We start from the raw sequence: 17,571 nt of genomic DNA, 5'->3' as shown, positions 1-17,571 counted from the left end.
CACTCGACCCTGGACAGGTTTCATGATGCATGGGTCTCGGCATTACGCTTGCGCGCCGCTCCGAGGATGAGGCGCTTGTCACCGTGGAACACTGCGTAGCCTTGGCAAACGCTCATCATCACTAAGGCGCTGGTGATACCTAGCCACAAACCGCCCACGCCCAGGTGATACAAGAAGGTTAACACGTATGCCATGGGCACACCCAGACAGTAGAAGGCGACCAGGTTGATATAGCCACCAATCTTCTGTCTGCCTTGGCCACGTAGGCATCCGGCGGTCGACGCGTTAAATGCGTCGAATAGCTGCATGAACGCGAGCAGGGGTAGTGTTTCTACCACCATCTGCACCACATTGTTCTCCGTGGAGAACAGGCTTGCGATTTGCTCCTTGTAATGGCAAATAACAAACATGTTCATCGACGAACACACAAACGACAACAATAATGACACGCGGCACGTGATCATGCAGCTGTCGTATAGCGACGCGCCGATAAAATTGGCCACACGTGTGCTCGTAGATACGGAGATAGAAAAGGGTACCTGATATGCGAGAGACGCAATGGTGGCGACGATGGACTGGGCGCCCAAGGCGTCCGTGCCCAAGTGTGAGGCGAAGATCGTCAACACTTCGAAGCCGAGAAATTCTGCCTCCACCATCACCACGCCAGGGATGGCCAAGTTGATCATCTTGCGCCAGTTCTTGAAAGCCTGTTCTTTGGGGATGATGCCGTTCCAACACTTGAGGGGTCTCTCCTTGTGCTTGGTCGTCATTGCGTATATTAGCAGTCCGATCGTCATCAGCCAGTAGTTGATCACCACCGACAGAGGCGCGCCCAGGTACCCAATCCCGATCTTGTCATTCCACACTAGTACGTAGTTCATCAGCGCGTTCAAAGGCGCGCACACGAACAACACGATGGTGGACGCATGAAATATGCCCTGGCATTGTAGGAATCTTTTCCCACATTCGAACAGGATGAACCCTGGCACACCGAACGCGGTCACACGTAGGTAGTTGGCCGCTAGGGTGCACAATTCTCTCTCGGGAATCATTAGCGCAAGAATTTTCTCCGACCAAACAAACCACACGTACATCATTGGCAAGAACGCTAAGATGGTGATCACGGCACATCTCTGCACGAGCACACCTACCAGGTGGTAGTTCTTTGCGCCGTATGCCTGCGCACATAGCGTGTCCAGACATGTGCACAGGCCTTGGATAGCAGCAAGACCCGTGATATTAGCCGTCATGGACCCCAGAGTCACACCGCCCAACTCTTTCGTGCCCAGGTGTGAGACAGAGAAAATGGACGCTAGTGACAATGAGTTTTGCAGGATGAAAGTGAAGATGAGCGGCAATGCGTTCATCGTGATGACTTGCGTTTCTCTCTTGAATGTCGTGTTGATTTTCTGGCCACTCTCGATGGCACTCTCCCATGCATTTGCAATCTCGGTGGGCCTTTCCTCGGCATCTGGCCCGGGTACTTGGTTGTGACCACGGCTTTCTATGTCTCCTCCGTTGTTGCCGTTTTGAGAAAGCAGCTTGTTGTCTATAAGCAGGTCCCGCTCCTCGTCCAGCAGACGCTTGCGGTCGTGCGAGTCGTAGCCCTGCTCCCATGCTTCCTGTTGCAATGTCCGCGAATTGTTGGCATCTAGCAACGAATGGTACTCGCCTTCCCTCTCCATCCCTTCTTCATCGCCGGCCCGGGTTGGTTCCTCCTCACTTCCTTCTTGCTCTTCATCCTCGATTAAGTTTTCTTCTGACTCCTGTGGGATGTAGTCTGCAGGCGTGAATAGCCCTGCTTTCCCGACACTCGTGGAGTAGATAATCGATGATCTCCTGTTGTTCGTGGTATGGCTAAATTGCTTAGACATTATCCTTCCTTCCTTCTTCTTCTTCTTCTTCTTCCTTTTTCACCGTTAGCTCAGGCTCTTGACAAATCTAAAAAAAAGCACTCTTTAAGTCGGTCACTTCCCGGATTTATTCTCTTTGCCAGGGTTCTTTACTGGTTAGCCGTTATCTGAAATTTTTTTTCTTTCTTAAGTTGCCGTACTCTTCTATTTTTTATTTTTTTTTCACTTTTTTCCATAACAGGGCTCACCCGAATGCGTATGCGTTTTTCCGATAATATTGCGTCAAAAATATGTAAATAAACATCATCTCGAACAACAAGCAGAAGAACACGAGAGTTCTAAGACTTCCTGAGATCACCGTTGAGAAACCTATCCCGATGTTCAGGTCGCACGCCTCCGGGAACAAGAAGCAATGGTCCAAAAGAGCTTCGAACGGTAACGTCTCTGCCGATTCTGCATCAGGCACTCACGCCTTTAGGCAACAAACACTATCTTCATTCTTTGTGGGATCTAAGAAAAGAGCAGCAGCTGTTCCTACTACGGTAATTGATTTAGAAAGTGCTGATGAAGGTAGCCGACCGAAAATTGTGTCCCCTAGGCCAAGGTTGATACGGAATAATTCGTCCTCTTTATTTTCACAGACTCAGGGTTCGTTTGGTGATGACGATCCAGATGCAGAATTCAAAAAACTGGTCAGTGCACCCAGACTCAATAGTTACAAGAAGCCTAGTAGGTCATCGTCGATGACTAATTCTTTGCACAAGACTGCATCTGCCTCCACCACGCAGAGAACATACCATTATGATGAAGATGAAACTTTGCGAGAGGTTACCAGTGTGAAGTCCGAATCTAGGCAACTATCGTTCACCAGTACGATTAATATTGGCGGTTCTAGTGGAGAGTCTTCCGTTGACTTGGAAAGACCCGCAAAGAGGTCAAAACCTTCCATGGAGTTCCAAGGTCTAAAACTCACGGTACCAAAAAGAATAAAACCGCTTTTGAGGAAAACGGCATCGAACTTGGAATCAATGAACTACAGAAATGCTCTTTCATCTCCCGTTGTACTTACAAGGGAACAAGAAACGGTCGTCGACTTGATTATCAAAAAAAGGGCAAACGTCTTTTATACAGGTAGTGCTGGTACAGGTAAGTCTGTCATTCTACAAACCATTATAAGACAATTGAGCTCTCTGTATGGGAAAGAAACGATTGCGATAACTGCTTCGACGGGGCTCGCCGCAGTGACCATCGGCGGCTCCACATTGCATAAATGGTCCGGTATAGGGATCGGGACCAAAACTATCGACCAATTGGTGAAAAGAATACTGTCGCAAAAGGATCTATTGGCGGCGTGGAGGTATACAAAAGTTTTGATCATCGATGAAATTTCTATGATCGATGGTAATCTATTGGATAAATTAGAGCAAATTGCGAGGAGAATTCGTAAAAACGACGATCCCTTTGGTGGGATTCAGTTGGTCTTGACGGGTGATTTTTTCCAACTACCACCCGTGGCTAAGAAAGATGAAAATAATGTCGTGAAATTTTGTTTTGAAAGTAACATGTGGAAAAGATGTGTTCAAAAAACCATCTTATTGACTAAAGTCTTCAGACAACAGGATAATGAATTAATCAATATCTTGAATGCCATTAGATTCGGAGAACTGACCGTTGACATGACCAAAACAATAAGAAACCTAAGTAGAGATATAGATTATCCTGATGGCATTGCTCCTACCGAGCTATATGCCACGAGAAGAGAAGTGGAACTATCCAATGTCAGGAAATTACAATCTCTGCCTGGCGACTTATACGAATTTAAAGCTGTGGACAATGCGCCCGAAAGATACCAAGCACTATTGGAATCTTCGCTCATGGTGGATAAAATTGTCGCATTAAAGGAAGACGCTCAAGTTATGATGTTAAAAAACCGTCCCGATGTGGAGCTAGTTAACGGATCCTTGGGGAAAGTCTTGTTTTTCATTACGGAATCATTGGTGATCAGGATGAAAGAAATTTACAAAATCATAGATGATGAGGTTGTCATGGATATGAGATTAGTGAGCCGAGTCATTGGTAACCCTCTTTTGAAGGAATCGAAAGAATTTCGTCAAGATGTTAACGCCAGGCCATTAGTTAGATTGGAACGTCTAAAAATATTGATAAATCATGCGCTCAAGATATCTCCCCATAAAGAAAGGTTCCCCTATGTTCGGTGGACAGTGGGCAAAAACAAGTACATTCATGAGCTCATGGTGCCAGAGCGTTTCCCTATTGATATTCCAAGAGAAAATGTCGGGCTAGAAAGAACCCAAATACCCTTAATGCTATGCTGGGCATTGTCTATTCACAAGGCGCAAGGTCAAACCATCCAAAGACTGAAAGTCGACTTAAGAAGAATCTTTGAAGCCGGTCAAGTTTATGTTGCGTTGTCAAGAGCAGTCACCATGGATAGTTTACAGGTCTTGCACTTTGATCCTGGAAAAATTCGCACCAATGGTAAAGTGAAAGATTTCTACAAGCATTTGGAAACGTTAAAGTGACATGCGGGAAGCAAATGCATAGCTATTTTCTAGACTTCTTTTCCTCTTTTCGATGTTTTTTGTTCTACATAATCTCGACAAGTATACACCTATCTGTACCAATATAAATGAATAGATCCGTGAAAAATTCTTGTGAAGATAATTTATTAAACTAAGCCTACATATGCGGCGATTTTTATCATCTTGTTTTTTCGAAGCTGCGAAATATTGGCTGAACGGAAAGTTTCAATGATAAAAATAGAATCTGAAAAAGGAGATCTAGCCAAGGGAAAGCCAAACCAAAAGTGAAGATCGAATCCGACAGAGACGATTAGGTTTTACTGAGGACCCTGTTGTGAAATATATATATATATATATATATATATATATTCTACGAAACGAATTGCGGATTTAGTTACCAAATCTAAACGGCCACAGAGTTTCTTGCTGGAGTTATCATAGCATAAGAAGGCTAGAAGAACGCTTATAACAAACAAGTTTGTGAGATGACTGACAAAATGGAGAGACATACTTTCAAAGTCTTCAATCAAGATTTCAGTGTAGATAAGAGGTTTCAACTCATCAAAGAAATTGGACATGGGGCATATGGTATAGTGTGCTCAGCACGGTTTGCAGAAGCTGCCGAGGATACTACAGTGGCTATCAAAAAGGTGACAAATGTGTTTTCGAAAACGTTACTCTGTAAAAGGTCACTACGAGAATTAAAACTTTTGAGGCATTTTAGAGGCCACAAAAATATAACTTGTCTTTATGATATGGATATTGTTTTTTATCCGGATGGGTCTATCAATGGCCTATATCTTTATGAAGAGCTTATGGAATGTGACATGCATCAAATTATCAAATCTGGTCAACCTTTGACGGATGCTCACTATCAAAGTTTCACATACCAAATATTATGTGGGCTCAAGTATATTCATTCCGCAGATGTCTTGCATCGTGACTTGAAGCCCGGCAACTTACTTGTTAATGCCGATTGTCAGTTAAAAATCTGTGATTTTGGGTTAGCAAGAGGTTATTCTGAAAATCCAGTAGAAAACAGTCAATTTTTGACGGAGTACGTGGCCACGAGATGGTATAGAGCTCCAGAAATCATGTTAAGTTATCAGGGCTATACTAAGGCAATCGACGTATGGTCAGCCGGCTGTATTTTAGCGGAGTTTCTCGGCGGGAAGCCAGTATTCAAGGGGAAGGACTACGTTAATCAACTGAATCAAATATTACAGGTTTTGGGAACACCTCCAGATGAAACTTTAAAAAGAATTGGCTCTAAGAATGTTCAAGATTACATCCATCAGCTAGGTTTCATTCCAAAAGTACCTTTCGTTAATTTATACCCGAATGCCAACTCACAAGCGCTAGACTTGTTAGAGAAAATGCTCGCGTTTGACCCTCAAAGGAGAATCACCGTCGATGAAGCTCTGGAGCACCCTTATTTGTCTATATGGCATGATCCAGCAGACGAACCAGTTTGTAGTGAAAAATTTGAATTTAGTTTTGAATCCGTTAACGACATGGAGGATTTGAAACAAATGGTTATACAAGAAGTGCAAGACTTTAGACGATTTGTAAGACAACCACTATTAGAAGAACAAAAGCAACAGCGGTTGCAGCAGCAACAGCAACAGCAGCAGCAGCAGCAGCCTATTTCAAATGCAGATAATGGAAAACATGGGATGGGTGAAGAAAACTATTCAAAACAAATGGCCGCGCCTTCTAACCCTGTCGCGCCACAACAAGAATCGTTTGGTATCCACTCTCAAAATTTGCCCAGGCATGATACAGATTTCCCTCCCCGACCCCAGGAAAGTCTGATGGAAATGAGACCTGCTCCTGGGACTACAACTGATATTCCCCCTCAGGATGATAATGACACGCTTCTAGATCTTGAAAGAGAACTGGAGTTTGGCTTAGATAGAAAGTATTTCTAGCATAAAATAATCAAGATGAACAACGAAAAGCAAGGGAATGACTACATATGTTAATTCATAGACCTATGTACACATACAATATGTATATTTATGTTCTTGTAACAGTAGCTCATATGTCAAATACTATTTGACGGCGATCTACTGCATTCCGCGGAATCTTGTTGTCTAATCTTAAATTTCTGATTGCGCTCTTTCAAGATTAGTCATCCATACGTTACATTCATTATAAAAGCAAGCCAAGAAACCCAATTGTCTGCCTAAGTCTTATGCAATTAAAAAAACTACACCCAAGGACCTATTTATATATGACTTTAATAGTGCCTTTTAAGCAAGTTGATGTATTCACAGAGAAACCGTTCAAAGGAAATCCCGTTGCGGTGATAAACTTCTTGAGTATCGATGAAAGTGAAGTTACTCAAAATGAATTACAAGCAATTGCCAATTGGACAAACTTATCAGAAACAACTTTTTTATTCAAGCCGTCCGACAATAAATATGATTACAAGTTGAGGATTTTTAGCCCAAGAAACGAAATGCCATTTGCTGGACATCCGACCATTGGATCTTGTAAAGCTTTCCTTGAGTTTACCAAAAATACAACTGCTACTTCGATTGTTCAAGAATGTGGAGCGGGTGCGATACCATTAACAATTAAAGAGGGGCTAATCAGCTTTAAAGCTCCAATAGCGGACTACGAAGGCATCTCTAGTGACGTGATTGCTGGTTACGAACAAGCGATCGGCTTAAAATTCGTTGCGGCTCCTGCCCTCCTGCACACAGGACCAGAATGGATTGTCGCGCTAGTGGACGATGCAGAGACTTGTTTAAATGCCAATCCGAATTTTACTATGCTTGCAGACCAAACGAATCAGAATAAACATGTTGGAATTATTTTGGCAGGTCCTAAAAAGAATGCTTCAATCAGAAATTCCTATGAAATGAGGGCATTTGCTCCAGTGATAAACGTTAATGAAGATCCAGTGTGCGGAAGTGGCTCGGTGGCGCTTGCAAGATATCTACAAGAACTTTACAATTTCGAAGAATCCACAAGCATTACTATTTCTCAGGGAGGAAGACTGCAAAGGGATGGTCATATTGTCGCTTCGATTATTCAAGAAGGAGATGGTAACACCTCATACCATGTGGCAGGTCATGCAATTACTGTTATCGATGGTAATATCGCACTCTAAGATTATAAATACATATCTCCTATGTAGAAAATATACATATAAACTCTAAGGTTTTTTTCCCTTCTAATAACGCCGAATGCGCTGGGCAAGGGAACCGACGCGGGGCTACAATGCCACCTTTCTTATCTAGAAAGCTTTCTGCTCAAACTATAAACTACAAGCAGGATCTTGAAAACGTCCATTCAAACAATATTTTGTTAATCCATTAGTTGGTTGGATTAGTAATGGAAGGTGGTGAAGAAGAAGTTGAACGCATCCCCGATGAAATTTTCAATCCAAAAAAAAAGCAGTTGCTAGATAGATTGATAAGGGTTGGATTAATTCTTGTTCTCCTGATATGGGGTACTGTTCTATTACTAAGGAGTATACCATATCATTCAAGTAGACCAGATTCTCAAAAAACAGATCCCAATTATACAAATGATGGGAAATTAAAGGTATCTTTTGCTAACGTTAGGAATAATACGTTTCTACCCAAATACCATGAATTACAATGGATCATTGCCGATAAAGCGGAAGAAGATGATTTAGGTCTTTATGTTACATTTATGAATGATAGCTATGTTGTCAAATCTGTTTATGAAGATTCATACAATAACGTTCTTTTGAAGGGAAACACTTTCCTCCACAATGGTCAAAACTTCACTGTTCAATCAATAGTCGCATCTCCGGATCTTAAGCAACTATTGATTAGAACAAATAGTGTACAGAATTGGAGACATTCCACCTTCGGTTCGTATTTTGTCTACGACGAAAAAAGCTCATCCTTCGACCTGATCGGAAATGATTTGGCCTTAGCCATATGGTCCCCTAATTCCGATGATATTGCATATGTCCAAGATAACAATATATACATTTATTCTACTACCTCAAAAGAGACTGTGCGGGCTGTTACTAATGACGGGAGTTCTTTCCTTTTTAACGGTAAGCCGGATTGGGTTTACGAAGAAGAAGTCTTTGAAGACGACAAAGCTTTGTGGTGGTCGTCAACCGGTGATTACCTAGCATTCTTAAAGATTGACGAATCAGAAGTTGGTGAGTTTGTTATTCCCTATTATGTTCAGAATGATAAAGATGTGTATCCGGAAATGCGTAGCATCAAGTACCCGAAGAGTGGTACACCGAATCCTCATGCTGAAGTGTGGGTATATAGTATGAAGGATGAAACATCCTATCATCCTAGGATAAACGGAGATAAAAAGGATGAAAGTCTACTGATCACTGAAGTCACATGGGTCGGAGATAGCAACGTCTTGATCAAGGCTACAGATCGTTCTTCGGACGTGTTAACAATATTTTTAGTAGATACAATTGCAAAGACCTCAAACGTTGTAAGAAATGAAAGTGCTCGCGGAGGATGGTGGGAGATTACGCATAATACCCTGTTTATTCCAGCTAACAAGGCTCTTGATAGACCCCATAATGGTTATGTGGATATTGTACCAATAGATGGTTACAATCACTTAGCTTTTTTTGAGAATAGTAATAATTCGTACTTTAAAAAGTTGACTAAGGGGGAATGGGAAGTGGTCAATGGCCCCCTTGCCTTTGATTCAAAGGAGAATCGTCTCTACTTTATCTCCACTCAAAAGAACTCGACCGAGCGTCATGTTTACTGTATAGATTTAAAATCCCCGGATGATATTATCGAAGTTACAGACACCGCTGAAGACGGTGTGTATGATGTATCCTTTTCTTCTGGCAGAAGGTTTGGTTTACTTACCTATAAGGGACCTAAGGTTCCGTACCAAAAGATTGTCGACTTCCATTCTCACAAAATTGACAAACACACTGAAGGTAATGGTTTGGGTGAAACATTATACTATTTGGAGAGGAATGAGGAAATAAGCAAAACTTTAGATGACTATTCGGTCCCTAAGAAAATATTCAAGGAGTTGAATTTGGGGAAAGACGAATCGGGAGTCGATATATTGGTGAATTCGTACGAAATATTTCCAAATGATTTTGATGAAACATTGGATGGTCATTATCCTGTATTTTTCTTCGCATATGGTGGACCAAATTCCCAGCAGGTCATCAAAACCTTTTCCGTAGGATTCAACGAAGTGGTAGCTTCACAATTAAACGCAGTTGTAGTTGTCGTTGACGGCCGTGGAACTGGGTTTAAGGGACAAAGCTTCAGAGCCCTTGTTCGCGATAAACTCGGTGATTACGAGGCCCGTGACCAAATATCTGCTGCCTCATTGTATAGTTCGCTAAGTTTTGTCGATTCACAAAAAATTTCCTTATTTGGTTGGTCATATGGAGGGTACTTAACACTGAAAACCTTGGAAAAGGATGCGGGAAAACACTTCAAGTACGGAATGTCTGTCGCCCCGGTGACCGACTGGAGATTTTACGATTCTGTTTATACTGAAAGGTACATGCATACTCCCCAAGAAAACTTCGATGGCTACGTAGAATCAAGCGTGCACAATGTCACTGCCTTAGCACAGGCAAACAGGTTTCTATTAATGCACGGAACAGGGGATGACAATGTTCACTTCCAAAACTCTTTGAAGTTCCTGGACCTTTTAAACCTAAATGGCGTCGAAAACTATGATGTTCACGTCTTTCCTGATTCGGACCACAGTATAAGATACCACAATGCGAATGTGATTGTTTTTGACAAGCTACTGGCTTGGGCAAAGCATGCCTTCAATGGGGAATACGTCAAATAAATCTATCGCAGAGAGGTTTTCTGATGAAGACTTTTATGCAAATCGTTATATCTATATATAATATGTATAGTAACTTTTAAGAAAAGAACGCCGCTCGTATAACGCGATGTTCCCACGGTGGCAAAAGGCGAGTACGAAATCTGGCAAAGAAGGGTATAAGTAATTAAGTGAAATAGTTAAATCTGCAATTCTTCATCTGCAATTTATCAATTGGCGCCCATATTGCGTGACCTGTAAAAGAATAGAATAAAATTGCAGGAAATGGTGGACGAAAGTGATAAGACACAACAAGCTATCGACGAGCAATCGCAGATAAATGCTGAGAAGCAAACTTCAAATAAAAAGGATAATAAAAAGGATAAAAAGAAGGAGGAAGAGGAACAATTATCCGAAGAAGATGCGAAGCTCAAAGCAGACTTAGAACTACTAGTTGAAAGACTGAAAGAGGACGATGCATCTTTATATGATGCGTCCTTAACTGCCTTGAAAGAATTCATCAAAAATTCTACAAGTTCTATGACCGCGGTTCCCAAACCTTTAAAATTTCTTCGTCCTGCATACCCAGAGCTATGCGCTATCTACGACAAGTGGACAGATTCGAATTTGAAATCTTCGTTGGCTGATGTTTTGTCCATACTGGCCATGACGTACTCTGAGAATGGTAAGCATGATTCTTTGAGATATAGATTACTTTCCGATGTTCCTGAATTCGAGGGCTGGGGTCATGAGTACATTCGTCATTTGGCTTTAGAGATTGGCGAAGTATATAATGATCAGGTAGAAAAAGACGCTGAAGATGAAACGTCCTCCGAGGGATCTAAAGGCGACAGAGCTTCATCTACTAGTGGATTCGAATTTTCCAAGGAAGATACCTTACGTTTATGCTTAGATATTGTCCCATACTTTTTGAAACACAACGGTGAAGAAGATGCCGTGGACTTACTTTTGGAAATTGAAGCCATTGATAAACTGCCCCAATTCGTAGATGAGAACACTTTTCAAAGAGTTTGTCAATACATGGTTGCATGTGTTCCTCTTTTGCCACCTCCCGAAGATGTGGCGTTTTTAAAGACCGCATATTCCATTTATTTATCGCAAAACGAACTTACAGACGCGGTTGCTTTGGCAGTCAGACTAGGAGAGGAAGAAATGATCAGATCTGTTTTTGATGCTACTAGTGATCCAGTAATGCATAAACAATTAGCATATATTTTAGCCGCACAAAAAACATCGTTTGAATACGAAGGCGTTCAGGATATAATTGGCAATGGTAAGTTATCAGAACACTTTCTGTATCTTGCTAAGGAATTGAATTTAACCGGGCCAAAAGTTCCAGAAGATATATATAAGAGTCATTTGGATAACTCCAAGTCTGTATTCTCAAGTGCTGGCCTAGACTCTGCTCAACAAAATTTGGCTTCGTCATTTGTCAACGGATTCTTGAACTTAGGTTATTGTAACGATAAGTTAATTGTGGATAACGATAACTGGGTCTATAAAACCAAAGGTGATGGTATGACTTCTGCGGTGGCCAGTATTGGGTCTATATACCAGTGGAATTTGGATGGTTTACAACAACTGGATAAATATTTATACGTTGATGAACCAGAAGTCAAAGCTGGTGCACTGTTAGGTATCGGTATTTCCGCTTCTGGTGTGCATGATGGTGAAGTTGAACCAGCTTTGCTACTTTTACAGGATTACGTCACTAATCCAGACACTAAAATTAGTTCAGCAGCGATACTTGGTCTAGGTATTGCATTTGCTGGAAGTAAGAATGATGAACTGTTGGGTTTATTGTTGCCAATCGCTGCATCCACCGATTTACCTATTGAAACCGCAGCTATGGCATCCTTGGCCTTAGCTCATGTCTTTGTTGGTACCTGTAATGGTGATATCACGACTTCTATCATGGATAACTTTTTAGAGCGTACACCTGTCGAGCTGAAGACCGACTGGGTAAGATTTTTGGCACTTGCATTAGGTATTCTTTACATGGGCCAAGGCGAGCAAGTAGATGATGTTCTGGAAACCATTAGCGCTATCGAACATCCAATGACATCAGCTATCGAAGTATTGGTCGGTTCATGCGCTTACACAGGCACTGGTGATGTTTTGCTAATTCAAGATTTATTGCATCGTTTGACCCCTAAGAACGTTAAGGATGAAGAAGATGCCGATGAAGAAGATGTTACCGATGGCCAGACTAATAGCATAAGTGATTTTATTGGTGAGCAACTGATTGAAAGTGGCAAGAACGACGAAACCGAGAGTGGAGTCGACGAAATGGATGTTGATGTCGAAGGAGAGGAAGTTGAGGTAAAGGCTGAAGTGGCTGAAAAGAAGAATGGCGAAACTGTAGAAAGTGAAGAGGTAAAAGTGGAAGAAGAAAAGGGAAAATCCGACGATAAAGATGCTACTGTTGATGGAAAAAATGAAGATGAAGATGAAGAAAAGGAAGCTGGCGTGGTCGATGAACTTGCGTATGCAGTTTTGGGTATTGCCTTGATAACCCTTGGTGAAGATATTGGCAAAGAAATGTCCTTGCGTCACTTCGGTCATTTAATGCATTATGGTAATGAACATATCCGTCGTATGGTACCTTTGGCAATGGGTATTGTTTCTGTATCCGATCCACAAATGAAGGTTTTCGATACTTTAACTCGTTTTTCGCATGATGCTGATTTGGATGTTTCCATGAATTCTATTTTTGCCATGGGTTTATGCGGTGCAGGTACTAACAATGCAAGATTAGCTCAACTGTTGAGACAGTTAGCAAGTTATTATTCACGCGAACAGGATGCCTTGTTCATCACAAGAATGGCACAGGGGCTATTACACTTAGGTAAGGGTACTATGACATTGGATGTATTCAATGATGCTCATGTTTTAAATAAAGTCACATTAGCATCAATCTTAACCACCGCGGTCGGATTAGTATCCCCAAGTTTCATGTTGAAGCATCACCAGCTGTTCTACATGTTGAATGCTGGTGTAAGGCCAAAGTTTATTCTAGCATTAAATGATGAAGGAGAACCAATAAAGGTGAACGTACGTGTCGGACAGGCAGTAGAAACTGTTGGGCAAGCGGGCAGGCCAAAGAAGATCACCGGATGGATTACACAGTCCACCCCTGTTCTACTGAATCATGGTGAAAGAGCAGAACTAGAAACCGACGAATATATTAGTTATACTAGTCACATTGAGGGCGTGGTGATTTTAAAGAAGAACCCTGACTATCATGAAGAGGAATAAACAGAATAGCTAGTGGAGAATACCATCTAAAATAATAAAAAAAAAAATTCAAAACCATTTTAACATATAAATATATATATATATATATATATATATATATATATATAGTTTGTACATTTTTTCTCTCTTTTACCTAATATAATATGATTATCAATAACAAAGGAAAACGTGCATATATACACATGCATGTATCTTTTTGAACATCTTACTATATCTATTAGTAAATGTGGATGCGCTTATCTAGAATTCGTTTAAAACGAAAAAGAAAAGCTTCGTTGACGGCTTATTGAAATTCAGTGGCCTTACCAGCCATCAATAAACCAACAATTAAACCCAGTAAACCTAAAATGGACCCGAAAATTTCAATGACCAAGATTTTGACAAACAATGCAGAATCAGCAGCATCGGAAATGGCAGCAGTGGCACCAGTGATACCCACAGCAACACCACAAATCAAATTGGAGGCACCAACAGTGATACCGGCCCAGAAAAGGGAATAACCAGTGTACAAGTTAGATTTCGAGTACATGTTTTCAGCAGTAGCCACAGTCAATTTCGAAGAAAAGACAATGGCAATAATCAGCCCGTAAATGGCAACCACTTCACAGAAAATAATAGAAATTAAATTCTTGGTGGTGATTCTTGGAGCACGCACACCGGCCCCAATCACGGATGAACCAACGATAAAAATACCCCATGCTGCACCCACGACACTTAGGCCTACACAAAGGGCAATACCAAGATTAGCCCACATATAAGGGGATGTCCTCAATAAGAACTTCCCGAAATTGATGTCGGATCCGTGTCCAATGAAAAGCTTGTACAAACCGTACACTATCACTATTATTAGCACTAAGTAGTATAGGAAATGGGTGAAGGAAAACTTCCCCAAAGACATATCATCATCTTTAGATTCCTTGTTCATTATCTTATGTGCTCTAGCTTCTCTATCTTATTCGCCCTTACGGTGAGAAAAAAACGCCTATGTATTCTACGTTAAATGAAACTTATGGCTAAATCAATCAACTGGCCTTGTTATGCGTCTCCTGAACTGATTGAAAACAACTTCGTTCCATTATCTGTAGTGTTAATGGTTGTGAAATTTCGCCTTTTCACTTATTTTTTATTTTCGAAATAGATAGGACGTACGGGTAACGCGAAAATATTTGGTATAATAACCGTTAACGGTCAATTTCAGTATATATTCTGTCTACAATAGTACATAATGCAGTATACTAGGGATCAGGGTCTCTTCATTGTTGCTCGACGCTAGCACCATCGTAGGCAGGCTCCAGTAGTTTCCAGGAGCACTTGATGCCGTTCTTGGCGAACCTGTTGATGATTTCTTGGGAGATTTCTTCGAAGTTCTCAGTAGCCAAAGCCAATATGGTTGGGCCTGCACCTGACAAGCAGATACCCAATAAGCCTGGGTAGGTGGAAGGGGTGACACAAGACAATATTTCCGTGAGACCTGGGATCAACGTTTTTCTATAAGGTTGGTGGACACGGTCTTGCATGGCAGGGTAGATCAAGTCCGCATTAGGTGGGTTCATGGTCAAAGCCGTGGTCAAGACGGCCAGTCTTTGCAAGTTGAAAACCAGGTCCTGGGTTGGATAGGCCTTTGGAAGAACACCTCTGGAGTCAGCGGTGGACAACTCAAAATGTGGGATAATCGCAATACACTTGATAACGGGGTTCCATTGGTATTTGACGTGTCTGCCGATATCGGTGGGAGGTAATGGAGGTACTAGGCCGGTATCCTCACCCCCAGAAGGTTCTGGAAGCACCTCTGCCAATGGGATTTCGCGTCTTTCCATCTCCTGTGGCGTCAAGTCCCTTAGGAATGAACCACAAAAGCCACCCATCATGGCAGCAGTGATATTGTCTGGGTGACGCTCAATCATTAAACAGTAGTCCAGCATGCGCTGCTTAGAGAACCCCAATTGGGCAACTTCGTTCCCCAGAATAACACCTGCAACGACAGCAGCACCAGAAGAACCTAACCCACGACCAAGAGGGATTGGATTGGAGACGTGGACTTTGGTTCCAGATGGGAAATTTCTAATATTGTTGCAACGCAACACGTAGAGCGCGGTCCTGGTGATCAAATTAGCATCAGAACGCAATGGGACGGTGGAGTAACCTTCACTCTCTTTCGTGTAGGACAGTTTACAGTTGTTGGGGTCATCGTTGGTCTCGTGAGCTAGGCTGGAGTCGATGGTGACTTCTAACTCCAAAAATAGAGAAAGACCGACACCAAGAACATCGTACCCGGGGCCGATGTTGGCGGAAGAAGCTGGAACTTTGATCTTGAAAGCACGAGCCATTTTTATATTGCGTACTCTAGTTTATATTAACCTTACGGCAATCCATCAGGCCTAAAGTATAGTTGTATTATCACCGTATCTTTTCGAGATGATGACTCCTGCACAAATTTTTCATTCGGCGTGCAGGCGATATCGAGAATGAAGAATTCAGGTGAAAAGGTTATACAGGTGGGCTAAAAGGAAGGTGGTAAAGAGCCGGTGGGCAGTAGTGTAAAGTGGAGAGGTAATAGACAAGTAAAAAATGCTAAGAAACAGTGCTAAGAGATTGTACTCCAACATCGCTAGAACAGACAATTTCAAGCTTTCGTCGCTGGCGAATGGGCTGAGAGTGGCCACATCCAATACTCCTGGACACTTTAGTGCCTTAGGGCTTTACATCGATGCCGGATCTCGGTTTGAAGGCAGAAACTTAAAAGGCTGTACTCATATTTTGGATAGGCTTGCTTTTAAGTCGACCGAGCACATCGAGGGCAGAGCAATGGCCGAGACGCTCGAATTACTCGGTGGGAATTATCAGTGCACCTCGTCTAGGGAAAACCTGATGTATCAGGCTTCTGTGTTCAATCAGGATGTAGGTAAGATGCTCCACTTGATGTCTGAGACCGTGAGGTTTCCCAAGATTACTGAACAAGAACTTCAAGAGCAAAAGCTGTCAGCAGAGTATGAAATTGATGAAGTTTGGATGAAGCCTGAATTGGTGTTACCTGAGCTGCTGCATACAGCGGCATACTCTGGAGAGACTTTGGGGTCTCCCTTGATCTGTCCTAGAGAACTCATTCCATCTATTTCCAAATACTACTTATTAGACTACAGGAATAAATTTTACACCCCAGAAAACACCGTAGCGGCATTTGTTGGTGTTCCCCATGACAGAGCTGTAGAACTTGCAGATAAGTACTTTGGTGATTGGCAGTCTACTCATCCTCCAATCAGCAAGAAGGTTGCCCACTACACAGGCGGCGAAAGTTGTATCCCACCAGCGCCCGTCTTTGGAAACTTACCAGAACTATTCCACATCCAGATAGGATTTGAGGGTCTCGCTATAGACCATCCAGACATTTATGCCCTGGCAACCTTGCAAACCTTACTTGGAGGCGGCGGTTCGTTCAGTGCCGGTGGACCAGGAAAGGGGATGTATTCTCGTCTGTATACCCACGTTTTGAACCAGTATTACTTCGTTGAAAACTGCGTCGCGTTCAACCATTCTTATTCAGATTCAGGAATTTTTGGTATCTCACTATCTTGTATACCGCAGGCAGCCCCTCAAGCCGTTGAGGTAATAGCACAGCAAATGTACAACACCTTTGCTAACAAAGATTTGAGATTGACTGAAGACGAAGTATCCAGGGCCAAAAATCAATTGAAGTCTTCATTGTTAATGAACTTAGAGTCAAAATTGGTAGAATTGGAGGACATGGGTAGACAAGTTCTCATGCATGGCCGCAAGATTCCTGTAAACGAAATGATAAACAAGATTGAGAATTTGAGGCCAGATGATATTTCCCGTGTTGCCGAGATGATATTTACCGGAAATGTTAATAACACTGGTGAGGGTAGAGGTAAACCTACCGTTGTTATGCAAGGGGATAGAAGTGCCTTTGGAGATGTGCAAAATGTATTGAATGCATACGGACTTGGTAAGAGCACTTCCACTCAAAGCGATAGCCCCAAGAAAAAGGGTTGGTTCTGAATAACTAAAGAAATTCCCTTTGCTTTCATTTATGGAGATTTCAAGATATAAAAAAATGTCCACTCCAGTTATTTATTTATTGATTGGGTATTTTTTGTTCT

At 42.0% G+C, this 17,571-nt stretch overlaps 9 protein-coding genes across 9 annotated transcripts; 6 read left to right on the top strand and 3 right to left on the bottom strand.

Annotated features, from left to right (window-relative positions):
• Positions 1-20: 20 nt before the first annotated feature.
• Positions 21-1,874, bottom strand: ERC1 (Erc1p; the record flags this gene model as incomplete). Its single annotated transcript, XM_056228408.1, has 1 exon — positions 21-1,874. One exon carries the CDS (start codon positions 1,872-1,874, stop codon positions 21-23), a length of 1,854 nt encoding a protein of 617 aa, XP_056088132.1.
• A 356-nt stretch (positions 1,875-2,230) lies between these two features.
• Positions 2,231-4,396, top strand: RRM3 (DNA helicase; the record flags this gene model as incomplete). The annotated part of the gene is made up of 1 exon (XM_056228407.1): positions 2,231-4,396. The coding sequence occupies one exon, from the start codon at positions 2,231-2,233 to the stop codon at positions 4,394-4,396; it is 2,166 nt and encodes a 721-aa protein (XP_056088131.1).
• Positions 4,397-4,881: 485 nt separating this feature from the next.
• On the top strand, positions 4,882-6,327 carry SLT2 (mitogen-activated serine/threonine-protein kinase SLT2; the record flags this gene model as incomplete). The annotated part of the gene is made up of 1 exon (XM_056228406.1): positions 4,882-6,327. The coding sequence occupies one exon, from the start codon at positions 4,882-4,884 to the stop codon at positions 6,325-6,327; it is 1,446 nt and encodes a 481-aa protein (XP_056088130.1).
• Positions 6,328-6,632: 305 nt separating this feature from the next.
• Positions 6,633-7,517, top strand: YHI9 (Yhi9p; the record flags this gene model as incomplete). The annotated part of the gene is made up of 1 exon (XM_056228405.1): positions 6,633-7,517. The coding sequence occupies one exon, from the start codon at positions 6,633-6,635 to the stop codon at positions 7,515-7,517; it is 885 nt and encodes a 294-aa protein (XP_056088129.1).
• Positions 7,518-7,741: 224 nt separating this feature from the next.
• Positions 7,742-10,198, top strand: DAP2 (dipeptidyl aminopeptidase; the record flags this gene model as incomplete). The annotated part of the gene is made up of 1 exon (XM_056228403.1): positions 7,742-10,198. The coding sequence occupies one exon, from the start codon at positions 7,742-7,744 to the stop codon at positions 10,196-10,198; it is 2,457 nt and encodes an 818-aa protein (XP_056088128.1).
• A 261-nt stretch (positions 10,199-10,459) lies between these two features.
• Positions 10,460-13,453, top strand: RPN1 (proteasome regulatory particle base subunit RPN1; the record flags this gene model as incomplete). Its single annotated transcript, XM_056228402.1, has 1 exon — positions 10,460-13,453. One exon carries the CDS (start codon positions 10,460-10,462, stop codon positions 13,451-13,453), a length of 2,994 nt encoding a protein of 997 aa, XP_056088127.1.
• Positions 13,454-13,736: 283 nt separating this feature from the next.
• On the bottom strand, positions 13,737-14,378 carry VMA16 (H(+)-transporting V0 sector ATPase subunit c''; the record flags this gene model as incomplete). The annotated part of the gene is made up of 1 exon (XM_056228401.1): positions 13,737-14,378. One exon carries the CDS (start codon positions 14,376-14,378, stop codon positions 13,737-13,739), a length of 642 nt encoding a protein of 213 aa, XP_056088126.1.
• Positions 14,379-14,706: 328 nt separating this feature from the next.
• THR1 (homoserine kinase) lies at positions 14,707-15,780 on the bottom strand (the record flags this gene model as incomplete). Its single annotated transcript, XM_056228400.1, has 1 exon — positions 14,707-15,780. The coding sequence occupies one exon, from the start codon at positions 15,778-15,780 to the stop codon at positions 14,707-14,709; it is 1,074 nt and encodes a 357-aa protein (XP_056088125.1).
• A 241-nt stretch (positions 15,781-16,021) lies between these two features.
• On the top strand, positions 16,022-17,470 carry MAS2 (mitochondrial-processing protease subunit alpha; the record flags this gene model as incomplete). Its single annotated transcript, XM_056228399.1, has 1 exon — positions 16,022-17,470. The coding sequence occupies one exon, from the start codon at positions 16,022-16,024 to the stop codon at positions 17,468-17,470; it is 1,449 nt and encodes a 482-aa protein (XP_056088124.1).
• Positions 17,471-17,571: the final 101 nt, after the last annotated feature.

Source organism: Saccharomyces kudriavzevii, assembly GCF_947243775.1.
Source record: "Saccharomyces kudriavzevii IFO 1802 strain IFO1802 genome assembly, chromosome: 8".
Classification (NCBI taxonomy): domain Eukaryota; kingdom Fungi; phylum Ascomycota; class Saccharomycetes; order Saccharomycetales; family Saccharomycetaceae; genus Saccharomyces; species Saccharomyces kudriavzevii.
Note: the sequence above shows the minus strand (reverse complement) of the source record. Positions and strands in the feature narration are given on the sequence as shown.